The sequence below is a fragment of the Cyclopterus lumpus genome, chromosome 7 (assembly GCF_009769545.1).
Source record: "Cyclopterus lumpus isolate fCycLum1 chromosome 7, fCycLum1.pri, whole genome shotgun sequence".
NCBI classification, from domain to species: domain Eukaryota; kingdom Metazoa; phylum Chordata; class Actinopteri; order Perciformes; family Cyclopteridae; genus Cyclopterus; species Cyclopterus lumpus.
The window spans coordinates 7,288,420-7,301,586 of NC_046972.1; the positions used below are offsets into that span (position 1 = coordinate 7,288,420).

At 43.6% G+C, this 13,167-nt stretch overlaps 1 protein-coding gene across 6 annotated transcripts in view; it reads right to left on the bottom strand.

Annotated features, from left to right (window-relative positions):
• The window catches only part of nphp4 (nephronophthisis 4), a 138,280-nt gene that overhangs the window by 31,567 nt on the left and 93,546 nt on the right, over window positions 1-13,167 (bottom strand). For all 6 annotated transcript variants that reach the window (XM_034537649.1, XM_034537648.1, XM_034537647.1 and 3 more), the window contains 4 exons: window positions 12,719-12,910; window positions 9,727-9,914; window positions 2,187-2,347; window positions 1,124-1,307 (listed from right to left, as the gene is read on the bottom strand). In XM_034537649.1, the coding sequence (XP_034393540.1) occupies window positions 1,124-1,307; window positions 2,187-2,347; window positions 9,727-9,914; window positions 12,719-12,910 (725 nt within the window). The remainder of the gene's footprint in view (window positions 1-1,123; window positions 1,308-2,186; window positions 2,348-9,726; window positions 9,915-12,718; window positions 12,911-13,167) is intronic.

The following is a 13,167-nucleotide window of genomic DNA, read 5'->3' on the forward strand; positions in this document are numbered from 1 at the left end:
CTGCGCTCTCAACCTGCCTCGAGTGATAAGTGCTGGCATATTTAGCCCCAACAATGGCACTCTGCAGAGTTTCTCAGGCCCCCAAAATGATGCATTGTTTATGAGGGGGAGTATCGTTTCAACAGTTGATTAATGGCACGCAAGCTATCGGAAGCTGGCATCGCACCGCGGGGGCACTTCGAGCACAAATTGGATGAGTGCGAGGGAAGAGGAAAGGTGCTCAGTTGCTAGACGGAGCGGAACTATCACATCAAGATATTTCGCTTTGGCACAATGTTTACTTTGCAAGCCTGCGCACATCCAGAAAATGGGAACTTTCAACGGCAGCAGAAGCAGCCCTGGGGATTCACTGTCATTTCCCAAACCCTACACATCAATACAAGTAAACAGGCAACATGACTTTATAATCCGAGGCTCCGAATGGATATATGACCTGAATATGAAAGACGCATTTCAGTGGTTAGTTTTTTATTGAGAATGCAAACTAGAACAAATACAATTTCTTGGCTTTCGTTTGGTTCACCATCACGTTTTGGGAATTCAAATACCAACAGCCCTCATCCCATGCATTCACTCTCCTCCCTCTTCTGTGTCCAACTGGGGCACGCTCGACTTAGTATTAGATTGACAAGTTTCCCCACAGTAGCATACGCTATCGGCAACACAAAGTGAGACTTCACTCAATTCTCCGTGGAAGTGCATTCACAACAGAGCATATGATGCCAACTCACCTAGTTCTGTATCAAGGTACTCATTATCAAAAGGCGTTCACTAACTGTACATCCTTGAACAATTATGACTTCACAATCAGGGAATGCAGCTCACTGATAATGTACGAAGGACACAAAGCACAGAAGGGTCCTTATTTGCTTTGAGATCAACGTGTGACAAAACAATATAAACCAAGGTCTCATACTTGGATCACATGACGGTTACTCGAGCCGCTGAAAGCTCTGAAAGGGCCAGCAGGTGGACCTTGAGTCGAGATCATCTTGTCACACCCAAGGAAGCCGTTTGGGCGGCCGGTCCATTTGCTGATATTCTATGTCATGGGTCAGTATTTGGACTTCAGCAATTCAGTGTAAAAAGAAAAAAAAAGAAAGAAAAGTCTTGCAATACTCGCCTATGTTGCCTGTGCGGATGTGCAGTCGGCCCATGACAATGCTGTGGACCGTCATGGGGCTGATGGCCGGCCGCCGGCCCACATGTGCGCTGGTCAGCAGGGCGTCCTCTCCCACGTAATCAGTGGTCAGCACCTCCAGCTCGTGAAGGGCCTGCACCGCCGACTTACCCTGACGCAACATGTACTGGGAAAGCAAAAATAGGGTGTGGGAAAAGGAACCGCGTGAGATTCGTTCACACGTACGCATTAAACACAAATGTTGATGAAGACACAGGGGGGAACAGGATTAAATGAAAACAGACAAATCACAGCAGCGGGGAGTTTGAGTTATCGCTAAATGAATGATGTCAAAACTGCCCGACACCGGTTGTAAACGAATCCCTTACTTTACTTTTTTTCTCATTAAATTCTTTCCAAACTTCACCAAGTTGAAAAAACAAATCAATTCCGCATCAAGGTTGGCGAGAGAGTTGCTGTCCAATCAATGAATAGCATGGTTGAAAAGTTAAAATGAACACGCCTCTAATGCGTCGTATGTTTTCCCTTCAGAGGTCGCTAAAGGGGAACCTGCTCCGGTGAAATCCTTGAACACACAGGGACAAGCTGAATAGTGTGTTTGGTGATGAACCGCCACATCTCACGAAAACAAGATCATTTGTATTTGTTCTGGTTCCACGAAGACAGAGTTAAAACATTTATAACCACTATTATGACAAGTCTGTTTGGTGTATTTGAGGAAACCTGGGTAATTTACAGTATAATGAAGTGTTTTTTTGTTTTTTGACATTCTTTCACCTGCGACGCCTGGTTCCCGCTATTAAATGTGTTAAAACAATCTGCGAACGCTGCATGAATCCGTGACAGACGCGCTGCGTTACGATGAAGGGGCGTCACGAGTTGACAACGCACGTGTGAACAGCACGCGTTTGATGCTCGACTCTGTGAAGTTCTTGTAGTGAACACCATGTCAGCGGGAATTAGAGTTTGCGTTGAATTTCGACAAAACTAAATAATCACTTTCATCTCGATACACTTGAATCAGGTGTCGACCTCAGTCTTTTACCTTGAGCTCGACGGCAGTAGAACCGATGAGGAGCAACGAGTCGCTGTCCCAGATGTCAATGTGCATGGTGTGGAGGGCCAGGTAGCGTAGGAACCAGCGCTTCTCTCCAGCCTTCAAGAAACCCCCGTCTGCTCTGAACTGCACCTGCAGGCCCGGGGGGCCTTCGACAAGGAGAGACAGGACTTCAGCACGGAGGGGAACACACACACACACACACACTGCTAAAGATGAGGATAGATAGATAGATAGATGGATAGATGGATAGATAGATGGATAGATACTTTATTAGGATGTAAATGATAGGATGTGATGAGCAGGTTAAGGAACGAGGACGTCATCTTCCTACATCCATCCAATATACTGACAGAACAGGGGCAGCTGTATTGGTTGTACAGCTGATTGAGATGGGTTAGAGCAACAGTCCCAAAGTCAAACCTTGGTATGTTGAGGTTAAAACGGTTCGCTGATTAATCAATAAGTTGATGGACAGAAAGCTTTTCAAATGAACGACTGAACAATTACGTGTAATTTGCAGCTTTTCTTTGTGTAATCCTATGTTGAAGTAAATAATATGTATGTTTTACACGCACGTTTTCCATTTACTGACCAAAAAAAAATCAATGGAGACAATAGATCTCAGTTGGGTTATCTGTGCTTAGGCTTGGAAGCCAGCGTTACAAACGGAAGGTTATGGAATCTGGACGACATGGGTCGTTTAATGTCACCCACTTGGATCATACCCTACATTGACACGTTCAACACCGCCGTCGGGAAAAAGTAATCGATCTGATGATTATGTGAGCCTTTTGCTTCTGTCCAGATGGCTTTGAATATGGAGGGAGAGCCGTAATATCTGTAACCAGCTGTCAACCTCGTGGACGGAACTGAACTGGTGCAGCAGCCATCGACTGGGAGTCATTAAGTCTGATGATTGAGCTCGATGGGAGGACAATAACCAGGGAGTATGAGGCCATTTCACAAATTCAGAAGCACCCTAGGGTTTCCGTAATCCGTGATGATAATGGTGCCTAACGCGGCCAGAAAGCCTTCAGAGTGGTTTTATGAACAGCGGGCTGGCTAAAGTCATGGCGTTAATCAGCACGCCCGCCGTAGTTTCGCCACTTCATTACTCAAGCTGCTTTTCTTCTTGAAATACCACACAGTTCCAGGACTGGAGCTGTTCCGAGGACTATGGTGGCCTTAAATCTCGTTAGTATGTATGCCAGCAGTATGATTAGTAAGCCATTTGCTACTTTGTCCACTCCTTGTAACGACTACCTCAGATCAGAGTAAAAAGCCCGGACTGATTTTGAGAATGTGCTACGAGCGCCCTGTGATTCTCTCGTGATGCACCGAATCGGACTCGTCCACGAACTCCGAGCAGCCCCAATGGTAGCGACCCCCACCATCACTGATCCAACCCATGTTCCAGCGGGTGCGTCTTAAAAAAAAAAAAAAAAAGGCGCGAGTGTGGGTCTGTGTGCCAACACTCTCCAGAAAATTCTCCCGCACAGCATCCCTCCAACTCTGAATCAAAGCCCCCATGCTGTCTTTATACCCATAAGATGAACGTGGGGAGAAGCAGCTGGCTGGATAGAAGTGGAGTAATGAGGATGTTTGGTGACGGCCCTGCAGTGTTAGAGACGTAACTCTCCCCACACATGAAGGGATAGAATTATTTTAACACACGATTTCTCTTTCTCTCTCTCTCTCTCGCTCTCTCTTTTTCACCAATCAAGCATGCATGCAGAAAGAGAGCCTGATCTGAGGTCAGCACTGCTACCAGCAGCTTTTTTTCCAGTGTTCAAACGGAAAGTTTTGTTGAAGGCAAATCCCAATACCTCGTGCACAGCCAGGGTTGGAGCTCCAAAGGGTTGTTTTGAACTTCCCTTCATTCCCCATACTTTAAGAATCTGAATCCTTTGAAATCATCACAAATCAGATCTTCGGTCTTTAAGTGACAAATTAATGAGTTGCTAGGAGCCCTATGGAGAACATCATTTTGAGAAAACACTCACCCCACACAGTCCATTGAGTCGCTGTTAAGAAGCTTCCGATCATATCATCAGCAGATGGAGTTCGCCCACTTCGCCATTAGATTTTCTCTTTTTTTCCTGAGCAATTTAAGACTTTGCGTCTTGTAAATGTAACTTTATCTAATGTAGCCAAATGAACAAAGCTACGTCTCTTGCTTGTGAGTGTCTGCGCGTGAGACTGGCTTTGGACCGGTCTTCAGTTTCATTTTAATTGATCACGTCATATACTGCAGTGAAGTTCTGTTTTCTCCTTGGGTTGCAGCCAATTACAGTGACTTGACGTTACAGACGTAACCTAGGGTTCCACAGACGGTAAAATCCACCCACACAGGAATGTTTTTTTACTGATCAGATATCTAAAATTAATATATATATATTTTTTTTTTTAAAAGACATGGGGAACCTCCATTTTAGCAGAGACATGCCATTACAGACTTGTTTGCCAGTATTCCAGAAACAGATAAAGGGAAGACAAACAAAGACCAAACACGTCTATTTATATACACTATTTCTGAGCTGCTTTTCCTTTTTGCCTAACCTCCCCCTCTACCTAACTCTCTCGACTTGCACCATTACTTCTCCCAGCATGCTCTTGGCTACGCGGTGGATGAGTGGCACACACACAGAGAGAGAGAGCGAGGCAGGCACCCAACTGACCCCACAAACCTGGATGGTCGGCCTGGTGTGCACACAGCAGGAAGGCGGGCTGAAAATCCTGCCGGGGATCAAAACTCTCACAAACTTTGTAAGAGGCTGCATGCAAAGAAAAGGGTGAGGATGATCAGAGTGTAGAGCGAGATGGAGAGGCTGCCGCAAACCAGACCATCACGGTAGACTAAGGTCACATCTACCAATAGGTCAAATATATATATTTTTAAAGCACATTTAAGTTTCCCGCTGCGATATCAGAGATATGACGCACCTTGCCTTGTTACTTCTAAACAGCGATGTAAAGCCCAGTCGTATAGTTTGACGTTTTACCTCATTCACTGCTAGCGAAATACATCAGCTAACCACCGTTTCATAAAACCAGAACCCTGTGAGATTACGATTGCTCCGATTGGTCAATTGCATATGCATTTTAGGTAAGATCGCACAAATAATAGGAGATTTCTTTACAGAGGAAGATTACGTTTTCTGCTGGATTAATTGAGGTTATTTACCTCTGAAAAGGAGGCGTGAACACCCAGCGGAGATGGGATTTACAAGAGCCATAAGGGAATGGTTGTAATGGTCGGAAACATTACAATGAAAGGAATACTTCACACTTTAAAAAAAAACCATTTGTTTATCAATGTCTAAACATGTGTTACCTTGAATTCATGTATACAACTTTGTTTTTCACACATGCCTACGCGGTGAACGGAGAATCAAAAAAAAGGAATAAATCAGTGATAAATTGAAGTAAATGCCGCAGAGCTATAATATCAAAACATCCTTTCACAAACTCTCACGCAACTCGTGAAGGATAATCCAGGTCTCATCACTCCAGAAAGTACTGAGCACACGACTGGATAAATGAGACTGCACGAGTTGTGTGACAGTTTGTAAACAGATGTTTGGTGTATGGTGCATTGTTTTGCCGTTGTGAAACATGGCCTGCATTTACTCCAATTCTTCAAGGATTAACTCTGCATGCAAGACAAAAAAAGAACATTCTGCGAGTGTGTCACCATTTTCAACAAACGGGGACACGCTTCATTCACTATGTAAAGTTTCTCCAATTTGAAATGACGTAGAGGAGACTGAACTGTACCGAGGCCCTGTGGACTCACACGGGTGATGAGGTTGAGTGGAGCTGCGGCGTGTCGGGAGTTTGCAGAGGTTATTAAACTCCCTCTATTCAAAAGAACGGAAAAGTTGCAACGGGAATTTTTTGGAGGCAACGCTACTGCAAGTAATGCTGATGCAAACCAAGGAGAGGTTGGTATCTGAATCGAATACATTTATTTGCTTGATTTTTGAAAAAAGGGGGGAAATGTGTACTCATCCCAAGGCTTTATGATTCCAGTTATCATAAAGAACAACTGGAGCGCCCGGTATGGTTTGAACCGAGCTAAACCCAACAAGTGTAAAGTCTGGACACGCCCACGCGACCCTGAGACGAGCTCTAATCAGGAGGCAAATGAAAACAGCTGTGTGGGTAGCACATGTGGGATTACTCCCATTAATTGCAAATAATACAAAAAAATAAAACTGGTCAAATATTGAACTGCTGTTGCAATTGCCTACTGAGAACTTCCAGTGTGTCCCACTATTACCTTTAAAATAAAATCATATATTTTTGTGGCCGCTAAAAAAAACCCACAAATATTATTTCTAAAAGGAGATAATTGCATATTCCCTTTCTCACTGGTGAATTATTTGAACTGGTAGTACCTACAGTCCAACCATTGTCATTGCTCGCACATAATTGTACAAATGATGTGCACCTAGTGTCTTAGCGAAATCATTGGTGGAGGCAGAGCACTTAAATCTCTGCGTGAGCTAACTTGAATGAGGTAAACAGCAGGAAACTGCGTCTCACTTCCTCACTCAGTCTGTTTAGTGGCGCAGTGGGAAAGAGGGAGTTATGGAGTGAAGGAGCTGATTGGCTCCTGGCCTATGTATCAAAACGACTGCGAGAGCCATACTGGTTTGTATGTAGTGGGAAAGAAATATGAATAATCTGCAACTTGTTTGCCCCCACAAAGCAGCAGTCGGCAAATGTGCATGATTAGGAAATTGGAAAACGAACCAATTGTAGCTGAACCAATTTACCACGCAAGTGCACAAACTAACTTTTTTATTTTGCACTCAAGTTTTTTCTTCCTGTGTCGAGAGATCATTTCCTGTCTGGGATATTTCTCTTTTGCAGCCACATTTTGATTCAGGCAACAACAACAAAAAAGGCAGTATTTTTACTTGATGAAATTATGAAATCAACTTGATAGCTGGGAGAGCTAATTGGTGAATGGAATATGACACGAAAAGATTGTCCAAAACAGGGTTAAGGAATCGAATGGCCTTCTGAGGAACTTCCACCCTACAGAATCCCAACGCTGAATAACTGCAACAGCTTTGAAGCTCAGACATATTCCATATTCTCTCTCAACAGTTGTGTGTCTCTCTCTCTCACACACACACACACACAGACACACAACCAAACACACTACTTTCAAACGCTCACACTGAATGACGAGGGAGCAGTCAGTGGATCATTGATCTTGTACAATACTTGGATCACTCATAGCTTTACAGATAATGTATAGTGAACGCAATAAAGAGTGTGTTCAATATTTTTACATTAACATCCATTTGTCCAATTAGGGAGTAAAAGATGACAAAAGACTATAAACATTTTTATCGGAACGGGAATACAATTTATTTCCCTTAATCAGTATCTATAAAATGTAGTTGATGCGTCATTGTAACTGCAAGAGTAATGTCTTTACAAAGGGGCTATAAATAAGGTGAAAGTAGTTATGAATTGTTTGGTTATATTGAATTGCAGAAACATACAGCGATCGTGGAGTCACCGAGTGCTCCTTAGTTCATGCTGGCGGCTCATGTGCTTGCGCAAAGCTACACTTTGAGCTAAATGCTAACGCCAGCATCCCACCATGCTCACGCTGACAATGCTAACCTTGATGTTCAGCAGGTATAATGTTTACAATGTTCACCATCTTAGTTTAACATCTCAGCATGCTAACTTTTGCAAATTGGCACTATAACAAGCACAATGCAGAGCTACGGGAGGAAGGGTGGGAGGAAGCCGGAGGACCCAGAGGGAACCCACGCTGCCACGGGGAGAACGTGCAACTCCACACAGAAGGAACCAATATACGGCATTCAGAGCATTCATTTATCATTAAAAAAAACTATTTTCTATCTCGTTCAACCACCCTCCTGCATGCAAGGCCCTGATCTGGTCAGTTAGCGGTTGATTGTTGATAAAGGGGTTTATCATCAGGGGTTTAGCTATCATTTAAAGAAAATCTAAATTAGCATCCCTTTGTGACCCGACTGAAGTCAAGTGAAATGAGACCATAGACAGGAAACAACAACAAAGAGGTGCAGTGTGTTTGTTCCTTGTTTTGTTCTTGTGACAGCACCTCTGAAAAGTTTATCCATGACATGCCACAGTCTCACTTGTGATAGGAAGTCGGAGTGCTTTTTTTCTTCCAAACCTACAGGTAGTCTTACTATTTATATCATATTGTTGTTTTTCATGCGATGAGATGTTTAAACACAATTGTAGTCCCGGGTGTTTTGTTTATCATATTTTCTGCTTTGATATTTGTGAAATTTGTGTGTCAAATTTTGATTATTTACCAATGTTCACAAACTCTGATAGTAATTTAAAAAAAGGCTGATTTAATGGAACAGCATAATTTCCATATTTTAGTTACAATTTCTTTCCAGAAAGTGCATGTGTACTTGCTCAGTCTTTTACTTTTTGTTGTGGTTCAGCAAGTAAAGTCGCTTAAGACCGATGAGTCAGCTATAAATACCTCAGGAAACAAGGATCTGATGAAACAATAAGAGAAGCTGTGAATAAAACTGTTACATGATAACTGGAGTGCTTAATCCAGTTCAGCAGTGGTGAGCAAATAGGTGGAAGGGCTCTTTGGAATATATAGAAGGATCTGTCTGAGTGTAGGAGGGCTCTGTGGAAGAGCACGCTGGATGATATAGACGATGCAGAGACAGACGGAGCAATATTGACTGAGCTAGCCTGGAGTGTGCGTCTGGGGAACGCAAAATATGGGTAGGCGTAGGAAGGAGGAGGGGGATTGTTTGTGTGCTCGATATCACGCTCTATCAAAAGCTGTAATATCTCTTCCATTTCATTAGTTGCTACATGAATAGACCTGACAGCAATCAAGCGCCGTCCGGCTGATTAAAAGACAAGTGCCTCAGCATCAGAGGAAACATCACGGAGCGTCATGGAACGAGATCATCCGTTTGTGGCCACAAATCTGTACGATGTTAATCTGGAAGATAATAATAAGAATAAGAATATCCTGAATCTGTAACAGATATATACGACTACAATACTTTTTGTTATCAATGGCAGGGATTTACAAGTGTCTTCAATAGCATGCATAACATTTTTACAAAGATGAGTGTATTTTCCCACCTTCCAATATTGACATGAACGCACCAAACGGCATGAATGTCATTTGCTTCACATACTCAAACATTTTCACCGTGCATTAATAACATAACTCCAACTGTTCACTGTGATAAATCAGTTAATTAGTTTTGACTTTTATGCCATGCTCATACAAATGGAAGCCAATGGCTGCCAGCAGTGTATGAGAAGAAATAAAGTTGAATTCAAAAACCTACGTCCACTCTTTAAGATGCTCAAAAAGCATCCGCACCGTGGGGACCAGAGTACCAGGATGGTTTCATTCTTCATAAATATTTACTGGGGAGACGCAGAGGGCCCAATTCCATTTGAGTGAGGAAGTGAGCAGTATTATTATCGTTTTGTTTTTGCAGCAGTGGATCCTTACCAGAGTTGACAGTGCCGTCTCTGTTGATGGAGGCCAGGACACAGGGAAGTGGAACACAAGCTTTCTGTTGAACCTTGTCACTGGCCAGAAGTTTGAGCTGCTGCGATGTGACTGGTGGAAAGCGATAGAACTGGAAGGTGAAGTGGATGTTTTCAGGCCAATCGGGGCCAACGCCTGCCGCTGGTGTTCTGGCAGGAGACAAACAGACAAAAAAGTGATCGCTCGTGCTGCAATATTTGAAAGTACAGCAATGCTGCATGCTAAAGAATTAACAGGTGATAGATTTACGACCCTGAATAAGCTCAATTTAAAACCAACTGTGATACTTTTATTACGAAATCTATATGGCGAGTAGAGTGGTATGCATATTTGAAAATTGATGTTTAAAAATGTCATTAAAAACCTGGAAGGGTAAATCACGTTTCAGCTTTTGATTTACCTTGGACAATTTCCACAAAAAAAAAAATCAAATATGCATGTCCTGCACGTCCTCCTGGAGCCGATAACTCAGCTTTACAGCTACTTAAAAGTAAAAAGCCAATAATAAAAATGAGTATTAGAACTTCAGGTGGTAAAAAAAATTGGCTCTAAACTAGAAAGCTTATTGAGTGGGTACAAACTCAGCCTTATATTTCTGATTCATTATAAGTGGATAGCTTGAAAGCAGCATGAAAACTAATTATTAGATCTGTGAAAGACAGGAAGCCTCGTGTGTTTGAGTAAAACAAAAGTGTAGAAACGTGGTTGTATTCTGTGAACACAAAGGGAATCATTGTATGTAGTGCGTGTTTACTAGGACTCCTATGGAGAGACAACAAGTATTTCTGACTAACAGAACCTCCTGGTGTTGTGTATTCCTTTGTCAGACAAACACCACCCTCTGAGTGTGATTTCACACACACACAGACACACACAGAGCTAAACACAAACTTGAAACTGCTGATGGCCCGCAAAAAGTCCCGATGAGCCTGCAAGCACTCGATTTAGCGACGGGCATATTAAATAATGAGCGGTTTTCAGGATGAGCCCCTCTCTGTTTCTGTATGATGAGCAGATTAGCAATCAGTCATCTGGTATTCAATAATGAGGTGAAAAGGAAAAAAAGGCGCTAGTAAACAAGCAGGGAGTGCTGCGAGCACCCCCACGTCCACGGAAGGGCCGTCAGAGCCGGAAACATCGAGGCGGAGGGACACGGTGTGTGAACTCCCAGTCAATCACTCGCGGTGGAATTCCGCTGTTAAAGAAGCCGCCGTGCTCCATCTTCACAGAGGAGCCGGCATTAATATTAATTCTGTAAACAGACAATATTGATAATTATGGCGCCCGGGGGAGAGCTAGAAAATTACACCACCTATGCAGAGGCTCCCCGCTTGCTAAGCACCGCCATACCGGTTTGTCATAATTATGAGGCGACCCTCGACCGGCTCCACGGGGAGCTACAGAGATGCATGTTCAAGTCTGTGGTTTCAGGTTGCACTTCAGATTGCCTTCAGGTGGCCTTGAAGAAAAAAAACCCGGAAGAATCCAATAAGCTTTGCTACATTCACAACAAACTAATTAAAGTATAAATCCGTACTTTCAGATATAAAACAATCTGCTTTGTCTGTCTGTCTCCAGCTGATAATATGATGGTGTTTTAACGTACCCAAGGGCTTTACATATTTGCTGTTGTAATCTTACAATATAACTAGTTTTCACAACCAAACATCCTTTTTGCCCGCAGAAAGGATGTACTTGGATTGCCGGCCTGTAATGAGTAAACAGGATGATGCAGTGCTGAAGGAAGCATTATGGGAGGTTAAACTGTCTGCTCTTTTGAGTGATGTCACAGTGTCTCCAAACCACAATTATACTTTTACTGGCCACCCGTTTAAGTTCCTCTTTACTTGTATTTATTGATTAATTTCTATATTTTGCCATGTTCTTAAGTGGCAGCAATTTAGGCAGAAAAAACAAAACCCTTACATGTTACCATAACAGCAGCTGAACAAAACTGATTGACAGAACGAGTCATAACAACAAAGTAACGTTGACTTTTGTTCGAAAAAGACAAACGATGCCTGTCGCTGCTTAGACATGAGAAGCCTAGCCAGATTATTTCCAAGTGTTGCCAGATGGTTGAGGAGGACAAAATGAAAGAACACTTTAAGAATAAAATGACATTACATTACATTTAGCTGATGCTTTTATCCAAAGCGACTTACAATCATGTTACATTCACACACTGTAGACACAGCTACAGGGAGCAATTCAGGGTTAAGTGCTCAAGGACACATCGACTAGGGCAGGGATTGAACCGCCAACCCCCTGATTGAAAGACGGACTTGCTAACCACTGACCCACAGTCACCCACCCATCTTTTTTCATTACATCACTGGTATTGGACAACATCTATGTTGCCTGCCTGTCTACACAAAATGTATCAGGCGTCCGACGGGGCTGATGACAAGATAGAAGGATACAAGGAGCGGTGTGTTTTGTCCCCCTCCTTCAGAAGCCCCCTCCCCCATCACTGTCAGCCCCTGACAGAGGGGACACTGGCTCCAGGGTTTCTGTGATGGGCCGCTGACGGGCGCAATTCAACCCGCGCTGACGGGAAATGTGTTTATGTTTCTTCCTCTGAAAGCGTATGTCAGCGCGCTGCTGTGTAAGGATATGTACTTGACATGTGTGTGGAGGGTGGCTGGCAGGACTTCATGCCTGCATGGTTTAAGTGCATTGATGCTGCAGTTCAATACAAAAAAGACATCTCAAGGCAGACGGGGTGTCGCCACGCATAAAGTAAGCATCTACTCTTCTAGACAGTGAAACGGCCGGTGGCTCAGAGAGATGCAAATCAATGACTGCAATAACGACACTACTGACATTTCTGAAAGATACATTTTTGTATTCACGGTAATATTTTAAAGTATAAAATCACACCTAATCTATCGTGGACCAAATCTATACTGATCTCTATGAAAGTAGTCAGTAGTAACACTGCGGGCCTCACCTGGTAAACGCCAGGAACTGGAACACCAGCAAGTCGCCCTGAAGAGGGCCGCTCTCTTCGCGCTGGGGGTCAAAGGGCACGGGCTCTGTGGGGTCCAGGACTTCCGCCGCCTGCCCAGCACTGTCCGCGATGTCGGGGAAGCCAGCGGAGTAGAGGTGGGCCAGCGAGCTTCTGGAGCTGACGGAGCAGGAACTGATGGGAGATGGGTTAAATTAGTGGAAGGCCCCGGGATCGCGAGCGCACTTCGATCATTCGCCGAGCCAAGGAGACTTCAGCAGGAGACAATGTGTTTACCCCGCGATGCACCGGTCTCACTCGGGTGATTTGCGGATTGTAAACAAGCTTTCTTTTTGGGATCTGAATAATGCTGGGCTGTTTTTATCATTTCAGCTGGGATCCGTTCCATTTTCACTCCAGATGTTTACCTTTTTGTGACTCCAGATGTTTAC